The following is a 26,726-nucleotide window of genomic DNA, read 5'->3' on the forward strand; positions in this document are numbered from 1 at the left end:
GTCTGCTTTTTATCTTTTCTGTTTATTATCATTATTACTTTTTGTCTTAGCAACGGCTTAAGAATGTAACCAATTTACACAAAAGTAAAAATGAATTATAGACCAAATCTGTCTTTCACAAATCATAAAGCCTAAATAAACCATTTTGTTTTGCCTTTTAAAGTTATGCAATGGAAATTGCCTGAATGCATTTTCAAAGTGAATAGACAAATTGCCAAGAATTTCAAAAAAATCTTAACAACAAAGTCTGTAAAACCTTCCAGACTCACATGATGATTACAAAATTAACATGGCATCTGCACAAACAGGACACATTAGACTTGCATGCACACTGTTCCTTGTCTGCGGAGAATCTTAACATGAGTAAATTAATGATATTTTGTGCTATAGAAAATTCCATTATATCTTTGAAGAACATGTGATGCTTCTGATGAAATCTTGTGCAAAGTCAGTGTATTCTTGAAAAGGATAGAGTATAAAAAACAGTTGGTTGTTGCATCATTAATGGTTAAATCACTTTTATCTCATTTGAAAAAAAGTGTGGCTAGCTGGTTTATCTGGTAATGAAGTTGCATATGCTAACAGGTTTAATGTTTAGGAAGTTTGGTTTCTTCAGGGCATCAATCCTGGCTTGCCTTTGAAATGACAGGTTGATGGGAGGACGAGTGAGGGGTAGGTGGACAAATGGATAAGGTCAGCAGAGAAAAAGAAAAACAATCAAAAGCAATAACTAACTAAATTTAAGGGGTAAACAAAATTTTTAGTTTTTTTTTATTTATTTACAGAACCTTGATTTTAAAAGAAAACAGAGGAAGATCATATTGTGAAAAATGTAAGGTTATAATATGAAAAGCCTCAAAGTCCAGAAGACAGACGTAAACAAAGCTCGAATACAAAACTCCTACTGGAAGATGCAAAATAAAATAATAATAAAAACAAGACTGATCCACTGACCGTGACATTTTCTGTATTACTATTTCACCTTCTGTGACTCCGCATTAGAAAACCAAATGTGGACAGCTTTATCATTTCATGCTTTCATGGTCATTCTTCTCCAGATTTATTCATTGTCTTTGATGCTATGAACAGACATCAAAGAGTCCCTGATGATAAAGCCATCTGCCCCTGTCTCCTCTGCCTTGGCCAGCGTCCATTATGTCCACACTACTTTGTTTGAGTACCAGGCTCCAACACCACATTGCAAACACACTCCTTTTTTTTTCTTTGTTTCAATTATTCGCCCACAAGATTCAACTCAAACCTCCATGGGTCAGAAAGTACAAATAAGCTGACCTCAGGCCCCAGGATGCTTGGCTTAATACCCACCAATTGGGATATGTGCTTTGTTTTGGAGCTCCACATAACATTTACCCACAGTGCTGGTGCATCCAGCAGATGGTGCTTTCTCCTTGATTGCTATAGACACTGTAGTAACGTAAAGAAAGTCTTACGGCTTTCATTTCATTATCCAGTTTCTTATTTGGTTCTCGGTTTGCCGTCAAAGCATCGACCATTTGCCTTGTTTGATTTGATCATCCCATCGTTGTGAGTGAGGGCCCAGATTTCCTGAAATAGACCTGGAGAGAAAATGTGCTCACAGTTCAGAATCTGAACCTCTTGTTGGTTCTTTTGATCACTTGATTGTCATGCTCAGCCACACTTGTCTGCACCACTGAGAAGGCACAGACCACCAATGGCGCATAAAAGAAAAAAAAGATGGCAAGCAATTAGAAGCCGGTCCGTAGTTGGAGAGAGGGAAACGTCACAGCAGGCATTACGGGAGCTTCACCGAGGATGCGTGCTCCAGCATGTGATCCCCGCATAACAACAGATACTGGGCGCATTTTAATTAGCGCTTGCCGCGGCATCCCAGCATGTGTGGTCTCAAACACTGCTGGGATTTTCAGTTGGTACAGAGTCAGGCAAGTCTCTTCCTTCCATGTGAGCAAATGTTGATCCATCAGTTTGGGTGTCTCGTTTAATAGGAATTTGCAGTTTTGTTTTTGTGCTTTAGTATATATCTTTATGTTATTAAAAAATATAACATCCAAATATCTTTTTTTTTCCTCACAAATTATAAGCCACACCATTTGTTTGAATTTTCAAGTCCCAAAAATACACAGGAGCAATCTCCACACACAAGTTTATTTTCTAAAAGAGAGCAGTTTCAGGGTGATGCACCATTGGCAGTTTGACTTATTCATAAGATTGTAATTGCAAGCACATAATATGAGCTGAGCAGCAGAAAAAGCCAAAAAGAAAAATGAATGCGGCAAGGCTTTTAGTTTTCAGGAGCAGCAATTATCATAATGCTCAAATCTGCTAGAAGTTCCCCGATGAAGAGTATTTGCATTGCACTAAAGAGACTGGAGAGGGTCAAACTGTTCTCACCAGGCACACTTCAAGACTTCCCCTGTGGGCTGAGGTGCTTAGATGTAAAAAGTCAGAGGAGCGAAGGCATGAAAATAGCCTCGGGGTGGAGGAAGAGCTGAGAGCTCATCCGATAATGTGGTCTACTGTCCCTGTGAGCAAACGGCGACACTCCGTCTTTTCTGAGAATATAAAGCCTCGTTTGAATACGCACTTCTTAACGTCACTCTAACAATGCACTTATTGATACAGCGTTTTCCTAAAACTCAAAGCTCTTTGCACAAAAGGCAAAGAAAAGGCTGAGGCTATAAGCTCAGAGAATACTGGATTTTGCTGAGATCGACACAAAAAAGAAAGCTTTGTGTTTGCGCGAGAGAATCTAACACACTGTAGAAGAGTGACACAGAATTTCAAACCTTTTTCCCCCCTCCAACCCGCACCTAATTTATGCTCGTAACTTATTTAGGTTTAGTGCTTGTTCTGCTGAACTCATGATGTCCCTCGCCGCTTTAATAAGGCCACAAATTCTCCATCAGTGGTGTTTCAGCATTGATCAGTTGCTGAGTTTGGGCTTTTCCAACATGCGCGGTCTATTAGTGTCTCATTTGGCAGCATGTGTACAGCATACATGTACATAACATTATGAGTGGTACTGGCAGCCTCATTGGTCTCAGGCAATACAGCTTTTAGATACATAAGCAACAAACTGTAGTGCAATGTCTCTTCTTAAATCTCTAAATCAGCATAAATAATGTAGGTAATTTTCCATAGGAAAACTTCATGAAATGTCCGAGCAGATCAGCTTAATCATTTCTTTAAATGAGGGAGTTTCATGAAAATAAACAGTCACATGTATACACCCAATTTATTTAAACTCCTCCAAGCAAAAACACTTTAGGCAAGTCAGAGAATCTGAAACTTCTGTGATGAAATAAATGCAAGTGTCTTCTTCTGCTCCTCATCCTCTATCAGGACTTTTGGCCACTCATCCTTTCATTTTTCTCTCCTTTCTGATGGGAAAATAATCGAAGTTAAAACTGTCATAACCCGACAACGGAGCTGCCATGGTTACCTCCAGCCCGTCACCCTCCAATCCCCAGTCGGTACAACACATCACTAATCTCTCTGATAGCACCCAAACCCTATCCCGGCATGTCATGATATTCCTGTTCCAGCTGATGCTATCTCTGTAAAATGGGATGTTATCAGCATCCAAGAAGATGCTATCACCATACAGTGTGGAGATATTGGATTCTAATTCAGAACTTCCCCTGCCTAGACAGAGAAATGTGAGGCTCCGCAGGCAAAGCCAGTCCATCTGCACCTTACTTAGAGTGAGGGATCAAGCAGAGCTCTGTGCTCGGTGGTTCTCGCTGTGTTGGCCCCCAGGCCAGAGTTGTCACAGTACCTGCTCATGCTGTAAGCTTTAATGAGGACAGGAGAAGGAGATGATTGAGAGTCAATTACAACCTCATGTTGGAGAGTAACGCTATTTCACCTTTCATTACACCTCGATGCCATGAGCTAACTGGGTCCCATCAGTTAGTGAAAGGTACTCATGTTGAGAAGCCCATGCTGAGGTAGATCTGGTGTGAAACAAAAGACGGTGGAGAAATATTAGAAGAGGATCCATAGCTGCCAAATTTATCAGACAGTGTTATGTTGAACCTGATAGTTTAAGAAAACCACTTTCTATCTTCGAATTGGCGTTAAATGGGGATTTTTTTTTTTTCTGTCATGCTGTATGACAGAAGCTTGAATACCTTGAAACAGCAGCTCACTAGTTGTATCAGAGCTGGCTGTATTAAGTTTATTCATTCAGAGCAAAATAGCTTATAAAAACCCAAAATAACTCCAGATCAAGGCATTATTGGCATATCCCTATTATGAACCACAGTGTTTGACAGCATAGTGGCAATGCAACGGCCAGTAAAAACTGGTCAATTTTTACAATTTACTCAGTTGTTTTCACCCACATAGCTTAAAATTCGATGTCCATGCTGGGGAAAAGGGCGCCTGTCTGCAGTCGTAATTGAGCAAAAGTCAGGGTACACTCTGGACAGGTTGCCAGCCTATTGCAGGGCAACATAAACACACACGCATACCTGTGGGCAATTTCAGAGAGACCAATTACCATGATTGTTATGTTTCTGGATTGTGGGAGGAAGCCAGAGTACCCGGGAAGAACAGCTGCATGCATCAAGAGCACATGCAGAAAGATCCACCAAATGTCTCACCAGGCTCTGCACGTTATTCATTCACATATATGACTTTCGTTAGCAAACAGTCACGCTTCATAATGACATGAAACTCCTCCTTCTTGCTTTTGTGCTGAGTTGCATCTCTTGTAAGTAACTATTGAAAATAGTACATACCACACATTGCAACCAAAACTGGAGAATATTTTTCATTGTTTTTCAAGGTTTAATTTTTTCACCTCACAAAAATCTGGCATATTTTTAAGTGCTGCTACACTAATCAGATGTTTTGTTATTGTGAAACGCACATTGTTGGCAAAGTACAGTGAGTCATTGTTGCTTGCATCACAACACACCTCCAGAAAGTCTTCTGCTAGACATTAAACAGTGTTTGTGTACTTGGTGCACTACTTACCCTCTTTAACAGAGGATTAGTTCTTGAAATGGGTTCTGGAAATGATTGTTGTTTGCTTTTTTCCACCTCAGATCCGTTGGACAAAGACAGCTGGCAGCGTGTCAGATCGCTTCCAGGACTCCAGTGTGTTCAATGACACTTTGCACATCGCGAAGATCCAGAGGACACAGGGGGGTCGCTACTACTGCAAGGCTGAGAACGGCCTCGGTTCCCCAGCTATTAAATCCATCCGAGTGGACGTCTATTGTAAGTTCTGATATTTTCCAGGCCCACTTGTATTATTTTGTTTTTATTTAATGTCTTAAATAGCAAGTCAATATGTTACTTCAAAAATATGAACAGACATTTGCAAGATTATTTGGTCATATCTGCTTGTTTCTTGTTGTGGATTATTATTCTCTTATTTTTTCTTTTTGTTCGCTATTTGTCAAGGATTACAAAGATGCTGAGATTAAACAGATTAGCTAGTATTCACATTAAGTTACTGAGACATTTGCCTCTTGCCTAAATCCATGTGTTTTAAACAATGTTACACACAACAAATTGAGCCTTTTAGCAGTACATAAACACTGGCAACATATTTGTAGATTGAGACTTTTATCTTGTGGCTGCTTGCCAGTGTGGTTCAATGAAAAATGAAACTGTACTTATTCAAGGGTAAGACATTACAAGAGGCTGTATTGGTTCTCATAGATTGTTGATTAAAATACAGACAGTAAATTCGACCTCTCCAGTTTACATCTGTATGGAAAGCCCGAAAGCTCCATCAGCATTTGACAAACAAAGCAGTGATTTATAGATATTGCTTTATTGATCTGGAATCCGTTCACCTCAACAGCAGAGACACGAGAATGGTTGCCTCATCTCGGACTAACCTATATTTTATGGCTACTAGTGGAGATACAGCCAAACCCGGGAATTTATACACAACAAGAAATATGTAGTTGAACTTTAATTATCTGCTTTAAAAGGAAGACCCTGGGTTAAGAAATTTTGCTGAGATTCGTTCAAAATCACATGCTTTGCTTTCTAAACATATTGGAGCTTCCTTCTTACTCTTTCGTTGCTGCTTCTCTTCCTCCGCAGAGGTTCTTGTTTTCTTTTACATACTTGGAAAATAATCATACATCTTTGATGCACTCTCTGTGCTTCATTTGTTGCCAAATATGCTAGCGATCGAGGAGAGGAAGAGGCAGTGGAGCTAAGGTTTTTCACTTATAATGTTGTTTCCAGTTAAACTTGTATTCATTTGAAAGTCTGCGTGGTCCAACACCGGTCTCTGTTTATGTTAAAGTGTAATGTGCAAGTGCTTGTAGACACATAACGCTACAGTTTAGGATAAAAAAAAGAACATTTTAGGTCAAATAAGGTATTTGCCTCTATGAGATTCTAATGATATAATAACATTGAGTAAACAGATGTTTCATCTATGTAAAATGTAGAAGAAAAAGTGGCCAAGCTGCTTTTATTTGAAACAGTGAAGCAATAATTCTGTTTATTTATTACAGCCACAATATTGAGTCAACAACACTAAAATAACACAAACGGTTTGGTACTTGTTGCCTACCGAGCTAAATAGGGGTGAGCGATCTGAACTTAATTAACTTAATGTTTCATCATAATACTGTGTAATATTCATTAAAATAAGGATAAGTGACAAAGAAACATATTTTAACCTCATTGCTTGTTTTGGCAATTGATTGTTGCAAACCCGTTAGGAAATGTGCTGCTGTAGGACATGTTACTCTATGAAGTTTGGTTTCTATCGGGAAACAGCACACAATAGATACATTTAATTCTACAGATAAATGTACTAATATCTGCTGATGCTCTAATAGAACCATCAGTAAGTAACGTTGTGAAAGTAACAATCCCAACAATGCTGTTCTTTATTATTATTTTGAGGTTTGGTAATGTTCTCTAGAATTTACCATTGTGTCAAAATAAATCAGAATTCTGATCAAAATTTAAAGAATATCACAATAACAATCAACAATGTATCAAAATATCCTTACTGTATAAGTTAACCTTTTGCCAGTCAGTTGTAGCCTCTTATGGTGACTCAAGGATAAATTATTACCAGGTTAATTAGTCAGGCTTTGTGTTCTAGTTGAACCTGGAGTTTACCGGTTAACCAATGAACCTTTGTATGTTTTCTAACAACAGAAATATTGAAAAACATTCCAATACTTTTTTATAGTTTTTTTGTGTTTTTTTGCTATACAGCAATATGCAGCAACAGGCAGGCAAGGCAAAGCACTGTGTTAGTTTGTGTTTCGTAAAGCTGGAGGAAACTCCATGGTCAGCACTTTTAACTCCTTAAAAGGATTTTTAATGTATAGTGTAACTTATTACACCTCAGCAAACCTTTGTCATTTTCTTGTTTCCTGCTTGGCCCATAGTATTTGTTTTGGAGGTCTTGGGAGTTTTCTAACCTCTGTCATCATTAATGTGCTTCGCTGCAGTTTTGTTCACAAGAAATAATCCCTGCTCCTGCTGTTAAGAGGCTAAATTAGTGTGACCAGAAACGTAACGCATGCCAGTAGCTCCAACCTAACCGTACCGGATGGTACAGGCTGATTGAGTGAGCCACTTTTACAATGAGAACAGACAAAACAGCTTGCCGAACCGCTCAGACTTGAGTTGTGCATTTCAATGGAAATGAGGCAAAATCGAATTCTGTTTGGTAAATGATGCAGCACCATCATTTTGCCTCAGACCTACTTTTTCTGAATTTTCTTCTTTATGAAAACACTATACTGTTTTTACCGGTCTGCTTCCCCACTCTCCTGGCTCTTCTCATCCGTGTCCCCTGCTGTATCCCCCTCTGTACAAGTCACTTTTCTGCACCTGTTTATTTGGACTGACACCCACACAGAGGTTGTGGAATTGAACCTTGTTTAGAAAAGCTTGGGGATGGCCCTGGTGCTCTATGAGATTGGGGCTGAATGCATCTCAGCAGCTGACAGTCAGTGCCCTGTCTTTTCTCTGCACCGTTTCACCTTGGCCGTACGAAGGAGCCCACACGAAGAACAAACGGGGAAATGAAGCCATCCCTCATAATAGACCATCTGTGGGACAGAAACAATGGTTTCTGAGGGAGCCTCATCATCCGGCATTTGTAGTTTTTGTGCTGTAATTGACAAACTCATTATGTTTGTTAGCTGGATGCCAAAGCTCCATTGTGTAATAGGTCTCCATTGTCTCTATATATTTGTTTTCTGTAATGTTTGCATATTTAACATGCACATAAACATTAGAGCAATGAAACAGAATTATTGAACAGTACTAGTGGAGTTTGTCTATAGGCAGATATGTTATTGCACTCTTCTATAGAAAGATCAATGACACTGTTTCTGTTTTCTGTTTGTATCTCAAAAAGAAGAATACTGCCTCCATAAATTTTATGTGGTAAAATGTAACTTTTTTTTTTTCTTTTCATATGAAATCCTTGCACTTGCACGTGTGCTCCACTTGAATTGTGTTATGTTGCCCATCCAGAAGAAGAACATTATTCCCACAAAGCAGCGTTCCAGCTGTCCCCTGAGGGGGGATTAAATTGATGGACCTCTGCAGCACATGCTATTTTTAGTGGGTAGCAACTCCAAATTTTAATTAGCTCAAAAACTGGCATTCTGGTGCTGGATCTCTTATCAACAATACCTGTCATTATGTTTTCTGTTTCTGTTTTTTCAGCTGTGCTGTGCATGGTTGTGCACTTTTGTTTATTTTTCAAAATAATACTAAGTGGCGAGACAGACTGTTCACTTTTCTCTGTAGAAGAGCGATCCTTTGCATATGCAAGCACCACTGTATTTTACATTAAGAAGCTTAAAACTGAGAGTATTCTGCTCTTAGTTTCATTTGCCTATTTCCAGATAATTGTTTTGCTCCTTTTTTCTGGAATTGAAATTAGAACTTTTTTTCAACTTTTATAAAGATTAATTACACATTTTGATCCTCTTTCCTGTTTCATAAAAGTAGCTGTTCCACACACAACACTAATGATTTTATCTTAACTATACCTTGTAAAAGTATTTATATCCTTTGAACTATTGTTTGCATTTTGTCACATTTCAATCACAAATTCCTATGTATATTGGGTTTTTATATGAACACAAAGTAGTGCATAGCTCTAAAGTAATAGTATAATCAGCCTCCTTAAGTCAATTATTTTGTAGCATCACCTTCTGCTGAAATGACCCTTCTATGTCTCCTGGGGTTTTTCTCTACCAGCTTTGCACATTCATACAGGAGAATGGACAGAAAAAGAGAAAATGACAAATTTTAGCTCATTTCTCTTTTTAAGATTGAATGTATGTATATTCATGCTAACCATTAATGTTTAAGCCATGTGACATATTTTCAATCTGATTGTGATCTAGGCTTTGACTAGACTTTTCAAACCACTATACTTTGATGTAAGCTATTCTATTGGAGCTCTGGTTCTGCTTCTGGCACCATCGTCCTAACGAAAGTTAAACCTTTGCTTCAGTTTCAAGGCTTTGATATTCTTCCAGTTTCACTCTGTTTCAATCCATCAACTCTCGCCAGCTGACAGAAAAACATTCACATGCAATGAAGCTGCCACCTTCAAACATAATAGCAAGGATTTTGTGTTTAGAGTGACATGAAAACAGCTGCATGCCACTTTTTGAGAAAAAAATATATATGTATGTGTCACTGCCGCGATTTATTGTATTGATAAAAAAGCAAAAGTTTACTTTGGAGTGTTTTGTAAACCATTCTCTATACAGTGTAATTAAAGTAATCCTGTCAACCTGGAGGAAGGGATTTTAGCTATTTACTCTCAAAGGTGACATATTAACAAACCTCAGAAGTCCATCTAAGCACCTTTTATACCTGCTGACACCTCAGTTGTGTTGGCCACAGTTTGGTCTTTGGGGAAGGGCTTCTGCAAAGTCAATACAGCACCCTGTCCAACTCCTACACAGATCGATGTTAGGCTTAAGAAACTCTCCTCTTTTTCTCCTATAGGGAAGCCTTTTCAGTGTTCTCATTTAATTTCAGCCGCATTAATTTTGCTGCAGCGTCTAATGTTTCATTGAGTGAGCGATCGAGGAGGGCTTAAGAGTTCTGCTGGGGCTGCTTATTGCAGGCTCAGAGAGTTCATTGACCGACACAGAGCACAATACATCTAAGAGAGATTTGGCCGAAAGGAGGAAAGACAAGTGACCGAATGAATAACAAATTGATGTTAGGGAATTTAAATCATTCTGGTTCACTGTAGACTGATTAGAAGTGTCACAATAAGGTGTAATAAACATTCGCTCACAAACGGCACCACATGCAATGTATTTTTTTTTTTGTGGAAAGACATTGAATCAAAAGTGTCAAAACATTAACTTGGTCATATTTTGCAAATCTTGAAAGTGTCAACTTTTTATTATTATTATTATTTTGAAACGTTACTCATGCTCCTTTAGCTTATGGGGTTTGTGAATGCTAATCAATACTGAAATGCTGTTTCTTTTTTCATTATTATTATTAAAAACAAAATGGGCCACTACTGTTCCAGTTCTTCACAAGGTTGTCAAATTACCTCCGCAAGCAAACGACAAAATGTTTTCGGCTTGTGGTCAAATGGAAAACAAATTGCCTCGCCATAAACCAGGTCAGCATTTACCATGCAGGCTTTGACAAAAGGGCCACTTTAGCACTCCGTTTAAAAATGCTTTGAACAAACTCAGCAGTTGAGAATAAACTGAGAACAAATAGATGTGGTGCAGAAAAGAAGACAAAGACGTACAGCCTCATCTGACTTTTGCATTAACCTCCAGAAAGAAACATCCGGTCGTGTTTTTCTATATGCTAATATCAGGTGGATGATATTGATGTTACGTGCAGTGGAAATAGTTTTTCAGTGACTCTAGAGTGCCTATTTCGCACTAGAAATAGGCACATTTTTTATTGTGGAAACCAACTGGATGGCGGTGCAATTTTCACTGATTCTTCCACACACATCTTCACTCTTCCCTGATATTTCCAGTTTCACTCCTTCAAATGGATTAAAATAAGACAATAGCCCGGTTTCTGTCTGTTATCAGTGGAGGAACTTGCACAGCTCTTACTTCACACCGCTGCTACAGAAGCCTGGGAATTTTAATGAGGATATTGTGTGTTCGTGTGTATATCTTATGTGTGTTTCTTGGGGTGCGGACGTCACTCAAAAGGTAAATCTTATTTATTTTTTCTTCTTTTTTTGTCGCCATCAGTGTCCGTGTAGATTAGTTTGAAGATTTGCGTGCCAATTTCTGTCTGTGGTCATTCTTGCAAGAGGCAACAGAAATAGGGACTGCCCATTGGGTTCAGCTGCTTGCTTATGCATGAACACCCTCTCCACCAGCAAGGTCCTGACTCTCACAAACTTGTCAAAGGCTTAACTTGTCTTGGCACAGGCTTCCTTAGCTGTGCAACACTGTTGAGCAGCATGTGGGGGCGACTTGGGGAAGTGTGTCTGCTTTTCTGTTTGCCCGCCCTCTGATGGAGTTCATGAAGGAGCTTCGGTTGATGGTGTTTGTTTAGCGGACGTGCCGGCTTTGCTTTTTCCTGCCGGTCAGTAAAACCGGCGCTCCCGATCTCATCAGGGGTCCATATCTTGCCGCCCCGCTGCAAGATGTCTGAGTAAATGTGTGTGCAGAGCAAGAAAACCGAAAGGTTAATTAGAGAAAGTTGACTCAAAGAAACATGGAACATGTTGATTTAAAAAAAAAAAAAAAAGGAAAGAAAGAAAGGAACATTTGACTGAAGCTTGTGGAGTTCCTAATAACTCCTTCATCTGTTCTCATTTCTGATGTTTGTACTCTAAGCTCACACTTGCATACACTGGGGAGACTCTTTTAAAGTGACTACGTAATATACGTGTGTGTATGCATAGGGAAGTGAGTGGGATGGTGATCTCCAGGGAACCTATTGATTAGTGGCTTCATTTGAGTGTGGCTGATGCTGGAAGCCGGTTCAGTGTGAGCTATGACTCAACCTATTGAAGAAATATATAATTGCTTTCTAAACGCTCTTTTCTGTATTCCTTAAACTTATATATATACTTTTTCTCTTTTTTTCCTCCATTTATTGCAAAAATCCTCTTTATGTCCTGAATTTAAAATGTCCGCCTTGATAGTTTTACTTATTTTAATTGTACACAGCTCTTTAAATGCCGTATGAGAAAATGTATATTTGCCCATTCATCCATAACAAGTGGAACTTTCAATATCTAACAAGTCATTTTACCATCTATTAAGAATGCCATCAGATTAATTTCATTCCCTGCTACAGTGGGGGTGAAATTACTGTAATAACCCAATATTGGCTGGAAAGTGCAACGTCTCCTCTTTCACAGAAACTGCTGTGAAAGAGCCCAAATTTCACAGAATTTGGGCTAGTTTTCAAATAGCCCAAAATGTGGCAGAATTACTGCAAATTTGGCTGGCTCGCCAGCAGTCTTTTTAAAACTTAAAGATTTAAGTCATTTTTGTATTGCTTTTTAGGTTACAATTTATAATGTGGTGTCTTCAGGAAAAACAGAGAAAAAAAACACCCAGAACATCTCAAAAATGACATGGGCATTTACTGAAGCTAGTATTTCACTAAGACTAAAACAAGGTTTAAAAAATAAGAGCAAGATGTTTTCAAAGTATTCTTACTATGGAAAAGGGCATAAAACCATATAATGCCTTTACTAAAAACTGATACATAAATAACATTTTCTTTTTTTGAGCCCACTACATCAAAACGCTCTATGAGGACATAGTGATGCAGCAATAACTGAGGGAGAAAAACTCAAAAAGTAACGTATTTTGCATGTGCTTAATTTCTGAGATGGATTGTCATAGAAAATGACATTAAATATATGCGGATGGAAACACACTCAGAGGTAAACTATTTGCACTTATCCATAAATGCACTTATCCATAAATTGCAGATGCTCTTGCTTTTGTCAAAAACACAGAAATTGCTGAAGTGACTAAAATGGTAGCTCCAGGTCCAAGGGAAGATTGAGGAAATCCTTCAAGTTGTGCCACCATCATCTTATTCTTATTAGGGAGAACTGATGTCTGGAATTGCATTTATAAATCTGTAAGTAATGTAAATATTTTTTAATGCTGCGCTGCAGATTGGAAATACGGTGTAATGACTCTTTCCTTTGTACAGATTTACTCAAACAATAAAGAGGTGAACTTGAAGATATGACTCAGTTTGCAATTGTTACATTGTGTACATCGGACATGACAAGCTCAAGGCCAGAGGGTCACATCCAGCCACTGTATGTAGCCCATGAAGAAAAGAAAATTATATATTACTGGTGGCCTCCAATAGCTTACATGCTGTTCAAACTGATCACACTCCCTCTTCTATAAGGCACTGCTACTTTCTTATGGATAGAGTTGCTGTTGCACAGGCACTTGTTGGGATTCATCCCCAGTGTTTCTAAGTGCACATTTTGCTGATAGCCTGAGCGCATTGAGTTCACACAATACTTGTGCTGACTTTGAAATACCCAAAAAAAAAAAAAAAAAAAAACAACCCTGGAGCTGTTTTGCAATCTGTTTTCTTTTGACATGGAGAGAGCTCTTGCACACATCTAGATCGTTTACAAAACTGCAAATTAACTCTCCGTGGGTTCTGCACAGTTTTCTCCCTTCGTCCCCGACACTGTGCTCCAACTCTGCCTCTAAGCTGCTCAAGTACTTTGTGTGGTGGCAACGAGACCTATCAGTGACTGAGTTCTGTGATGAAGCATGAGATTTCCAAGAAACAATGCTCCTCTTACAAAATAGCAACGTCACAGATCTTTTGCACTCCTGGAAAAATATAGATTATGCTTTAAGAGCCCTAAGAACATTTTAAAACACATTGTAATAATTTTTGCATCACCTTTCTAAGTCAGTTATATCTAACTTAGAACAATTTTAATTTCAAAACTATCAACAACACCACAGGTAGAATGCTCTCTTGCTACGTTGTTGGTATAAAAGTCATGTCATGAAATTTGTGTGCAAGTGCATCACATTTTTCATGTAGCAGTTGGTTTCACAGAGTTGATGTTTTTACAACATTCTCACTCATATGACATTCAGAATGTGATATGTACCAAATTACATCTGTTGGGTCTGTAGCCTGAACACAATTCATCTGGCATACAAGCAGTTTCAATTTGCTTTTTGCTCTTTTAGGTGGAATGTTTTATATATACATATATGATAAATTATCATGGTATGACTATTCATACAAAGGCAAAATATGAAACAAGGCTACAACTGCTTCAATTCCCCTCATTATTATCACAGTTTTATGCCATAATCCTGTGACGGGAACACAATTTTAACCAACCTTTACAATAAAGAACACCAATTTTCAATTAACCATCAAATAAGCGGTCTTACCGTCTTACTAAAAGGACAGAAGTTTTATGAAAAATAAATCATTTCAAAGTTTAATTTCTTTCCTCACAGCCTGTTATCATAAAGATGAAACAGATTATTAAATATGTGTCAGACTTTGAAGGAGATAACTAGGTGGTTTTTTTTTTCCTTTTCTAATGTATGCAGAAATACTGTGCCAACTAGAAGAAAAACACAAACGATGAAGCTTTTCTGCTCTCAGTTGTGATTTTCTGTCATTATTCTTGATTGCAACTAAAATTGCCGCTTCAATTACACCGTGAAGTGTTCTTTCTTTAGTGTTACTCTCCATGTGTCTGTATTGGAGACACACTTCTTCTGTCAGTGTTTATTTTTGTCCCAGTGTTGTAATTTCTCGTCTTGTTCATTCTCATTTCTGCCTGCCGTAGAGTGTTTATGCTTGTAAATGTTTTATTTGTTTCTTGTCTGGTTTTTGTTATTGTTCCAGAGTGCTATTCTCTAAGAACTAGCTGAGGATCTTGGGGTGAAAATTAGGAACAGCGTTGCATCTGCTCTACCTTGTAAAGCGCTGCTTATGGGATCCATCACTGCGGTACAAAGAATCTCTAAAATCTAAAAAAAAAAAAAAAAAAAGAAGGAAAAAAACGTAATTCTGCTTTGAAGTAGGAAGGAAGCAGTTCTCGGTTTCTTAGTTTACCTTGGTAAAAATTCATATGGGTATTGTTTTAGAAATCCTTTGCTATTCCGACTGCATTTGATAATTCAGGTATTTTGGATCTCTAACAGACACAGTGCCTGGTTTTATGTTGGACTTTATCATTTTGCATGGATGGCTGCTCAGAGAATAGACTTTAAAGTATTTATTTTAGTTTGTAAATCACTGAATGGCTTAACACTAAAATACATTAAAGACCTGTTGTCGATGTATCAACCTTGCAGATAACTCAGGTCGTCTGGTTAAAGTCTGTTCTGCATCCCAGAGTACATAGTAGTCAGATATGCAAATCTCTTCTACGCCAAACAGTAAAGTGAGGCATTTTGGTAAAGGAAGTCTCTGCTGGTCATGTTTTCCATCAGTTACAAAAGCTCTGCATCAAGAGAAGCTAGAGGATGTAAGACTTCCACCGTCACAGCGTATGAAGATCATACTAAAAAGCCGAGAAATGTCTGGTGGACAGGCGAGTGATTGATTAGGACGGAACAGGCGTGAACTTCATGGTTCTGATACTGTGAGCCATCTTCACTTTGCAGCTTTCCCTGATTATACTTGGCATTGAAGTCTCAGAGACGTCTCTCAGAACAAGGGTGACACAAATTTAAAGCGATGTCCTCATCGGCTCTTCGGCCAAACATATTCTCGTGAAACTTGCGGGAAAGGAAATCTCTTGACCTCCATTGTTTTGAACGCTGCTTCTGAAAAAAAATAAATTCAAACCTGAATGTTGTTTGCCAGAGAAAAAAAACCCTGAAATTAAATAAATGTTTTGTACATTTTTAACACTTTAAGATTTATTTGGCAGAAGGGCTTCACAGATGGTATCTCTGTACAGTATGTTGTGCGATTCCTGTGGTTTGATGTGGAAGTTTTCAAAAAGATCCCATAATGTATGTTGGCAGAGATGCACGTTTAGTGCTTTTGGATGTAAATGACCCAACATGATGAATGGCTGTGATCCAGGCGCGGTCAGTTATCTGAGGCTTGTTTGAATGAGGACAGAATGAATCAGCACATTATGTGTACATTATGTAAATGTTTGCTGGTGTGGTTAATGGAAGTAAAGCCAGTTCACGACTGCCCATTACTCTTACAAGGACTTTCTCTGGGGAGTGGCCCCTTAATCAGAGTTGTGGAGTCAAGCTCCTCTGCTGCCTTTGTTTTTCTCACCATTAGCAGCTGAGGAAATGCAGTAAGCTTTTTTCTGCTCTGTATGCTAATGTGATTAGTTGTTGCAGACATTCACTCAGATCTGCTTTTTATATTTTAACAGCCTCTCACGGGGCATGAAAAGCAACCTGTGTCAACCCCTGTACGTTTGGCTGTGGACCTAAAAACTTCAATGCAAGCTCAAAATGCATAAAGCCTCTGTAATATTGGCTTTAAATTCCACTCCTGCTAAAAAAGTGAATTATTGAGTAAAACGGGCTCTTGCTAACTCCCCGTGAATTGCATGATGTTGCCTGAGGCAATTTCGCTGGGACAAGAGTTCAAAGGCAAAAACCTTTTGGAAAACAACAGCGAAATGAGGTTTTTGCAGATTTATGATTTGTTTGTAGTCAGTAAAGGAAAAGAAGCTGAAAAAGAGTTAAATTCACAATGTACCTAAAATATGATGGGAAAACATCAGTGTTTTCAGAGAATTAACTAAATATCCCCCAGTATGAATAAAACTACATAACCTAAATACAGCTATAAATGTATTCTAGTATATACTGCAGACATTCACTTTACTGAACAGGGAAATCAGGGATAAACAGTCAAAACCTCTTGTTCCCTTAACAAAAGCTACGTATAAAATGAACATAAAAAGTGTAAGATTGTTGTAGTTCATTAAAACATATTTGAAGGGTTTTTAGACCAATTCACCACTTCACCATCCTTCATAAGTCCAATCTTTCCACAGTAACTTTTCTGAAAAATGCACTACAATTCTACACAAACACACAGGGTTGGTTATTAGCTAAAGGTCAAAGTTCATAGTAAATCTTATGACTGTTTGTGACTGTACACACAGGTATAATTGACCTCAGGTCAGCAGCAAGCTTGTTTACAGCAGACTGCAGCAAGCATCCTCATTTATTGCTGCCATTTGGATTGTTAGTTAGAAAAATGTATTCTGAATGAATTTGCATTGTCCAACAAATTGTTTTAATAGCACAGCAGAAAAATAGCCATTTAGGTGTTTAAGATGCTGCATGTTTTGGTGCTGTGCAAGAGAGATAGGTGTTCTCCTAATTTCTTTATTCTTCTCTACAATTATCCAATGTCATGTGTGAATGTGTCACTGATCAATGCATATTCAAGAAAATTAAATATGTAATGAGAGGATTAAAGTTCAGTCAAATTAGCATCAGCATGTATATCAGTGTATTTTCAGCAGCTTATTATTCATCATGATATTCATAAATTGGCTCCAGCTTGCTCCTAAAGTTCAAATCCATGACTTTTGGCATAATTGTCTCTAAATTGCGTGTGTCTGTGTGTGAACATCCTTGTGTCTCTGTGTTGCCCTGTGATGGATTGACGACTGGTGTATCCTGGCAGTTGACCTTTGACTGGTGGAGATGGGGAAACTTTCGTGGAAGTCAGTCAAATGAAAAACATCCTAGTTATAGAAATGCATTGTTACTAGATTAAGTTGGAAAAACAGTCATTATTCTCGTCACCAAGTGTTTCCGTTATGGCTTGCTGATCATCGGAAAATTAATGGCTACTGCTCGAAAATTCCTCATTCCCTTACGACGCTGGGTGACCTGAATGTTCACTATCCAGAAACAATAGGTTTAAGTGAAATCTTGCGTTGTAAAGTCACAACTTTTGTACCCTGCTGCCTTTTTTTATATCCATTAGTTATTGAAAAGAAAAGCCACCACCTCTGGCTATCGACTTAAAAGTCCTTAACTTTTTTTTACGAAATAGTTTTGACAGCGTATATCCACACAGAGAGTAGTAATTTACAAAATGACCAATAACTTGCATTATTGGCATTTATAAATGAAGTCCCAGAACAAAAGGAGACAGGAGTAACTCTAACCCTTCAATTTCAAATGTTGACTCTTACATCATTGCTACGTATTAGGCTGAAGCAGCAGCTGGTTGACTTGAACCTTTTGTTCTGCATCAGTCCGTTCCCACATCAAACCTGGATGGAGGGAAGATCCAGGTGTGATCTGCAGAACTGTTGCTGATACTCTAAATCAGTACTTGTGATAAATGCTGTTTTTAAAAGACATTTTGCTCTTTAAAGGCAATCATTTTTTTATGTATTTTTTCACTGAGGAAAACTAGGGCCAGACTAATGTCAATACTTATTATTATCGCTGAATCAATGTGTGTTTTAGTTGAAATCACGCTTTTCAAACGTTAATGTTTTCTTAATGACCATGAATTTTCACAATTCAAATCTTTTCTGCTGGTTCGCTCATGTATAACACTGTGTCTCGCACTCCTGACAGAACAAACGCGCCTCTTACGTACAGGACACTTTTATCTGCAATTGTGCAATGTAAATAAACAGCTTGTCCTTCGTGAAGAAGAAATGGAAGAGGTGCTACTTATTTATTCATTTTTTACCTTTATTTTACGTATCGAATGCCAATAAATGGTCCTTCATGGGAGACAGCCTCGGGTGGTCTTTTTCCAGACCACACAAAGAAGAAGGTCATTAGGCTGAATTCAGAAAAAGATCTCTGTCACGTTCCTGGTGCTTTTTCTCCAACACTAATGGTGAGTTTTTAGGCGTTGCTGCTAGATCAGTGGTCTGCTTGTTTTCTAGGGAGATGAATTAAAGAAAAGATGGGCAAAGGCAGAAGCCACTGTGTAAGGGAAAGGATGAGGAGGAGATTCATTACTTCTCACCCCCAACACACACAGGAACACGCAAACACACAGAGCAGAACTCTGCCTCATTATTTCCCCATTTCCATCACCAGGAGGAAGTGAGGGGTTGCAGCCTTTCTACTGAGGCTGCTGACGTCTGCCCTTCCATTTATCACATGTTAAGTCCATGTGCTCCCACACATACATGAACACGCACACACACACGACTTTTTTCTTCTTTTCATCTCCAAACACGGCTGATTCGGAAAAGCTGAAAAAAGGTGAAGCTGTCGCCATTTTCAGAAGCTCCAGCAGCTTCCGATCTTAAAACAATATCACAGTTGAAGCCCAGAAGGTCTTTATTATGTTACCTGAATGCATCATTCACACAGATTTAAAGTATTACACTTTCTCCTGACAGAACAATATGAGGCCTCTACATTGTCAAATGATAAAGATCTTCCAGTGAAAGAGAGCAGACGCTAGCTTTCGCTCCGTCTCCCACTAGAAATGCAACTGCAAGTAAATGCAGAAATGCAGAAATACTTGATGAATAATTCAGCCCTCGTTACACGGCTCCAAAAAAGCATGCCAAGCAGCAAACATGGCACTGGTGGTGTGCTGGCCTTCCTGAGACGTCGCCCAACTTGCCCAGTTGAGTTAATGTTTTTGGCATAGAGAGAGGGGAAAAAGAGGAGCCTTCAGAAAAGCCTGTGTCAGAAAGGTCCACTTTGTTACGGATTATTAAAATCCAGTTTTCACCCACGCTAACTGATCTGGTTATTAGCATGATTAGATTTGAATTCTGCTCAAAACCACAGAAATGACAGCATTCTGCATGTAATGAGTAATACATTCGCACGACATGATGCTAATAAGCCAGCGGACATTTTTATTACATGTTATGATGTGGACATTTCCAAAATCACAGATTTTTTAGTGGATTATCTGTTAGTGTTAATGTATGGTGAATGCCAGGGACATTTATTTTATCCACATTTTTAATTGTAAATATGTTCTATTGATGGTTTGCCTTTCTTTCTAAATCAATCTTATGAAGATCAACAGTGTGTTTAAATGCATGTCATAACTATACATTTGATTGCATAATCTTTGGGATATGACAGTAGGAATTTTGAGCTTTGTATGTTTTTCATGTGTATTAGAAAATAGATGATTGAATTGTTTTACGCTTTTTTTATTTTGCTAATATTTTAGCCAAGTAGGAACAACATAAAAATAAAATCTAGCAAAATGATGACTAGTGTTAGATATCTTAAACATAATAGCTCAATATGGATACATTTTAATCGAAATATGTGTCAAAATAAAAAACAAAACACTAAGTCCTTGTAAGGACTGAAAGTTGAGGTTTGAGTCCTTGTGAAAACAACAAAATATGAAAATGTTACTCAGGCTCTATGAAATCAGTTTTACTATTTTCTAAATCCTTCCCTAACCCTTCCAAAATGTCACTTTTTCATTTAGGTTTATGATTTCCACTTGTGCATCCAAAAGTGTGTAATTATGGAACAATTGAAAGCATTTTTACAAATTGACAGAGAGGACTCCATTTATTGTTACATCGATTTCACATTGAAGTTTGGAGTTAGAATCTGACTGCACATACATTTCATGTTATCATGGTTGATAAATACATGGTTATAAGAATAATGCCTGAGATCCACTGTCCTATTAAGTACCATTAGCAAGGCTTTTGTTTGATATTTTGTTCCTTTGTTCAACATTTGAACAAAATCTTGCTAAGTCACAGCATGGCTGTGCATCAATTTGGATTTTATTTGATCTTACATGTATATTGTTTAAACCAGACACTCCAAGCAATTTTCCATCAGTTTGCTTGGAAACCCATTGTTAATGAATAGCTAGAGACTCATGGAAAAGACTGCTATTAAAGTAATTTACTCTAGAAAAAAGTTCTGTGAGGGCTGAAAAATGACAACTAAAGTAAATTTACACAGGCAGGGGTAATCAGCTAATGGAACACCAGTGAGTAGCAATCAGCTAACATGACACAAGTGCTGAGAAAAATAAACATAAAAAGCAAAACAAAAGAAGTGCACAATTAGAGGTAATTTCACAATATTCTATGAAATGACACTTGGTAACCTAACTTGAAGTCAGTACTGACTTGGAAACAAAGAAATGCTGGGAAAACACAATAGTCCCAAAATTCACTAATTTGAGCATTCAGAAAAGGTTCTTTAGTGTTTGTAAGTGCTTTGCTTGACTCTGTGTGCAAATTAAAAAAACATGTTTTTTTTTCCAAAAAGAATGTTCAAATTGAATTTTGAAGTGAATAATAAAGTTAAAATATTGAGAACTGTCAATTTTACATTGACATTCCTTGATCATGCTATTATTGTGCATTCAAATACATTAAATGATTACAGAATGAGAAAGTAACTTAAGAGCATTGTTATAGCTCAGCTCCCAAAGTGCAAACACTTCCATTAAAATACCCAATCTATTTGAGAATGTAAAAAAAAAAGATCTTGTGTAACCTCTGCAAACTAGCTTAGGCTAATAAAAGCAAATGAGCAAAAATGGCCAATGAAACAACTACGAGGGCAACTGAGTCATATTTCAGGTTAATCAAATTTACTAAAATGACAGGTATGAACTATAAATAACTGAAGTAAAAGGTGATTCTGCAAAGAATAAATGTAGGAGTGTTTATGTATTGCTTTTACTGTAGTGCATTTGTTTGATTTAAAGAGAATTGCACACAATATGTCATAATATGTGGAAAATGTTGAAAAGTATTTATCATGGTCCCATTTTGCACATTAAAAAACACAACGTTTCGACAGAGGTGTGTTTACGTTTGAAGGTTTTGATGATTATCGAATAAACAATTATTTTTAACCAAGATATCAATACTTCTATTTGTGCAACATTTCTGAACACGATTCCATTTAATAGTGACATTCACTCTCATTTACCAGTGTATCCAATTATCTCAACCAAACAAAATCTCTCCTCCTCTCTCATTTGAATGTCACACGGTGACTGTGATGAAGGTTCCGGCTTTTTCTCTCATCTTCTTCGGCGGCATATAAAGACGCTTCCTCTCAGCTCGTGGGCTCAAGAGTGGTATTCAGTTTGCTGTGATATCTCTGCCACACAGGCAGCTTCGTCAGAGAGGACATATTGCAGACATTCATCCTCCACCGTAGTCACACTCTCCTATGAAGCCAGAGCCTGACACTAAGTAGATCCAGCCAGCAGAAGGGAGTTATTGTGTAGTGTGGCCATGAGATAGAGGTCACTGTTGCCAAAGGTATGAGAGATGGAAAGAAAGCAAATGTCCTGACAGTAAAGCATATGTTGGATTCATGTATTTCAGCAGAAATGTGAAAGGATGGGTGTTAAAAAATATAAATTATGCATAAAAGGCATTGAGTGTTACATTTGCTGTCTAAATACCAACATTTTTTTGTTTTTCTTTTGGCTTACAATTGAACATAATTGTCTTTCATAGGTGATTGCAGCCAATAGATGTACTTTATGTGGAAAAGTCTCTATCTGTTCTTGGAATTGCCTTCACACTTCAGCTAAATTGAAGCATCTGAGGTGAAGTTCTTTCAAGAAAAATCTGTGTGCTGCCTACTTCAAATTACACCCACCCACTCACTCACTGTACATAAATTCTTTCTCAAATGTAAATAGCACTTTAATGATATTCTAGCTGTCAGCCTTTGAAGAAACTGAAGAAAAAGAAATTCACTAAAGAATTTGATCTCTATTTTGAGAAGTTAAAAATCAGAACATGTAAGAAGAACACTGCAGCTTTTCACAAAAAAAATCTCAAACTCTAAAATATTTTTATACTTATTTTTCTTGTTAAGTTAGAGAATAGAAATGTCTTTGTGTTGGAGAAACAATAACACAGGTGTTTGCGAAACATGAGATTATAAAATTAAAACTGGTCTTATTAATCATGCAGGTATTACACTCCACAGCTGCAGTACAATTATTTTGTGGGAGGATGATACTACTAAATAGTTGTTATAAATTTTACATGAAATGTTTTCCAGTGTTTTGAGTAAATCCTGAAAGCTTTTGGGAAGGAGAGACGATCTCATTATCTATTCACATAAAATGTGTCTATTTGCTCTGTACTGTTGGATTTTACATGAAGGGCATTTTGCTAAAAAGCATAATACACTGAGTATTCTCCAACCTAAAATCAATCCACTCTGCCAAGTTGACTGAATTGTCAAAGATTGGGACGTGAAGCAAAGGTGCCTTGATTAAAAACAGAATTAATTTTGCGAGAGCAGCACAAAACAAACAATTAGCCAATCAGTGCCCAGAGCAGGTCTCTGGGTATCAGATCCCGTGAAATACTGCCTGGATAAAGATTTGAAAAAGATAGTGTTTAATTTGCTTCATTGTAACAGGCAATACAGATGCTCAGCACAGCTATTGAATAGCAACATTTTTGACGATTGATTAACTGCAGAAGTATATTTAAAATGATAGCTGTTGGGCGGTAAACAGAATCTCTATCAATTTCTTTTCATCTTTGGAGTTGCATAAGTAATCCATGGAATTTGGCCTATTTCAAGCATTACTATATGTCACTAATGGTGCTGTGCCATGAACTGTATCACGTACAAAATTACAGCATGCTAATATAGCAGCATCATCTGGTTTTAGCTGTGGAGGTTTTGAACACATACAAGAAATGTGGATGATGTCAAAACTCTACCAGAGAAGGGGATCACTTTCTATGTATTTAACAGGGAAAGTGACCAGTCAGCTCTGGTTCTGTCAATTTTTCTGCAGTGTGACATGTCGCCCTTTTCATTAACTGAAAGAGAGCCTAATGATTTTGTTTCATTTTTGGGTCAAGCTTTAATTTCTGTACCTCACCTGTGCTGGGATTGAGATGTTAAACACCCCCAATACATATTGGGTTACCCTTAATTAAGAGTACATTTATATCAGTACATGATCTCAATATAACATAGTTTTCACATTGATAGATATATTTTTGTTTTTATTCAATCTATATCCAAGTATATAGCACAGTTAAAATAATTACTGATTTTAATTTCTCTCGTCATCAATGATCATTTCAGCCAAACTCAGACTGTCACACTGAAGATGTTTCCACTTAAAGAACTTCCCAGTTTTCAACAGCCCTACCTTCACCACCAGTTATAACCACAAACAAAGACCAAATCAGATCAACAGCATCAAATTATAGCTCAGAAAATGGTATCAGCTGGGACATAATTGTTTTGATATTCATCCTGAACCAGGTATGTACTTAAACTTAAACTAGATCTAGATTTAATCTTTGCAATCTACTGTTGATATTTAATCATAGACCAGGAATAATTGTTTGTGTGCAAATATATCATTTAAATCAAGTCTTACACATAATGTCCCCAAGACTTTATATCATGCACCATTTTTAAATTGAAAGAAATGTGAATCTGTGTGGATAAAACTCCTTTGCAGCAAAAAGTGCAGGGTTTAATCATTAAAAATCTGTTATTATTCCTCCAGCCAGAACTTGAACCTCTTTCATTTCCTCTACTGTGATTTAAAAGCATGGAAAAAAACTGAAGTTTGATTAAAATTCCACCTTTCCACGAAGTTTTCAGGTACTTTATTTAAGTTATGAAGTGCAACCACTGAGACTAAATCATTTGGTTCTAGTTTTAGTTTTTAAGAATCATGGCGTCTTATTTACTCTTTTGGGTCCTTTTTCTCTCCACTGGAGATCTGAAAATAATTATTTTCCAACATTCCAGCTGTTAGAGGAAACTTGTGGAGAAGACAAATTAAATAAGATGCAAAAGAACAATAATGTGGCTCACAACTGCTTCACTTCATATGGGTATCTGTGATAATTAGTGCTATTGGCTGGATTAATCAGATATAGAGACAAAGTAAACAACAGAAGAAAACAAACATTACATTTAGGACAACATTAATGGATGAGGCAGGTCTTGAACTTGTACATGTGGTTCACATTAAAACAGGGGTATGCATTATTTTGGACTTCACTGTAAAGTTTTTCTGTTAGTTTTGTATCTTTACCTCCTTCTATTTCTCTTTTTGCCCTTGGAAGACAATGAAAGCGATTTGCTTGTCAGGGACATAATGGCACTGTTTCTGCTCATGAAAGACACAAATGTCATTCGGGTCAGCAGCAACCCCCCGCCGGCCTCCCCGGGACAGTCATTAGGTGAAATTAGAGGCATGATTCTGTCGCTCACGGCTGACAGCATGATGGGTATCTTTACGACGGTGACTTCATCATGTCAGGTGCAAAGGGTGAAAGATATCAAAGTTAAGAAAATATAGGCAAACTCGCCTTGGGAGGGACAGCCTCAGAGGTCTCTGGATTCACGGTGGAGTGGAGAAACGCACATGTTTTCACACAGGTGCTGTTTTTTTTTTTTTTTTGCAAAGGGGGGGCATGAAAGGATTGAGCTTTGGTTTGATGTGATAATGAAGTGCCTTCTTTAGTCTTTCATCCAAACCAATCACCTTCATCTATTTGTCCGACAAATGCTTTGGTACACTTTAGTACACTTCTAACGTAGTTCTGCTAATCAGGTGGGAGTATCATCATCTTCAGGCTTTGTTTAAAGGATTTCTCACACTGGAGAGGGAAATGATTGGTGATAAACTGAGTGCTCCGGCTTTCTTCGTGCGCCTGCCTTGCGGGACCACCCATGAGTCACACAAGCATCGCATTGAGCGTTTGCACGTCTGTGTATCACCCTGCTCTTCCTCCTCCTTCCCCCATGTTTTCATATCAGAGGAATTCAGAGATTTGAGACTTGTCATGGTTGGTAGAGGTGAGCAGGAGTGATGCAACGGTTAGTGCACTGGAGCGTTTAGCCGTACATGGGAAGATTTACCGGCCTGTGAAGCCATAAACCTGCAATTACAAACCCTAACAACTCTGGCACAGGCAGCCCGTACACAGTTTTCCTCTGGGCTCAGGGATTTAAGCTTCACAATCAGTCAAGCGTGACTTAAGAAGCTAATTGCACAAGAGTGACACACATACACGCACAACCTCCTTATAGGAGAGAGACTGATGTCGGAGGTGGAATTTTGTTTAAAATTCATCAAATTTTAATCCAGCTTGTACATTTCCATATTTCCATATTTATCTCCATGCTTCTAGCATCCACTTCCTCCCTGCATATAATTTCGGCCCTATTAATAGCTCAAACTGCTCCTTACCCAAGACGCACGCTAACAGGGGAACACGCTTTCACTCTTGTCACTGCAACCTCCTATCTGTCCAGCGTTCAAAGACACGCATATCCCAAGGTAGATAGGGCTGTCAATGAATCACTCCGTTTCTGCCACAGTTGGTAAATTGACTGTTTGATGCTGGAAACAGATGGGGCAAGAGGCGGGTGGAGTCGCTGATAAGATGTAGGATTCTCGCTATAATGAATCAGTGTATTTACGTAGAGCGATCTCCTCGTCTGAAATGGTCCTGCGATTGCTCTGTCTTCTCCCCCATGTTGTCACTCCTCAGGTCTCCCTACCCTCCCCCCTAAAGGTAATTGCTCTTACCTGAGACACTGTAATGGATCCTGGATGAAGTATTGAACGCAGCTAGATTTTGATTAAGGGGCTGTAGGGCAGAACATGCCTTTAATGAAACTGAGGAATCAGCATTCTCCTGGCTGTAGCGCCAAGGCTGGATGCCGAGCATCACGGCCCACAGGCACCTTGATTAGGAACTGATCCCAGCAAATCCAGGCATGGGGCAAAGCCTCTGAATTAAAAGCAATGAATTTGACTATTAATAA

At 38.1% G+C, this 26,726-nt stretch overlaps 1 protein-coding gene across 1 annotated transcript in view; it reads left to right on the top strand.

Annotated features, from left to right (window-relative positions):
- Positions 1–26,726, top strand: part of mdga2a (MAM domain containing glycosylphosphatidylinositol anchor 2a) — a 195,026-nt gene that overhangs the window by 80,368 nt on the left and 87,932 nt on the right. The window contains exon 3 of the mRNA XM_055044237.1: positions 5,055–5,229. Coding sequence (XP_054900212.1) covers positions 5,055–5,229 — 175 coding nt within the window. The remainder of the gene's footprint in view (positions 1–5,054; positions 5,230–26,726) is intronic.

The sequence above is a fragment of the Poeciliopsis prolifica genome, unplaced genomic scaffold (genome assembly GCF_027474105.1).
Source record: "Poeciliopsis prolifica strain line A6 unplaced genomic scaffold, Auburn_PproV2 SCAFFOLD020, whole genome shotgun sequence".
NCBI classification, from domain to species: Eukaryota; Metazoa; Chordata; class Actinopteri; order Cyprinodontiformes; family Poeciliidae; genus Poeciliopsis; species Poeciliopsis prolifica.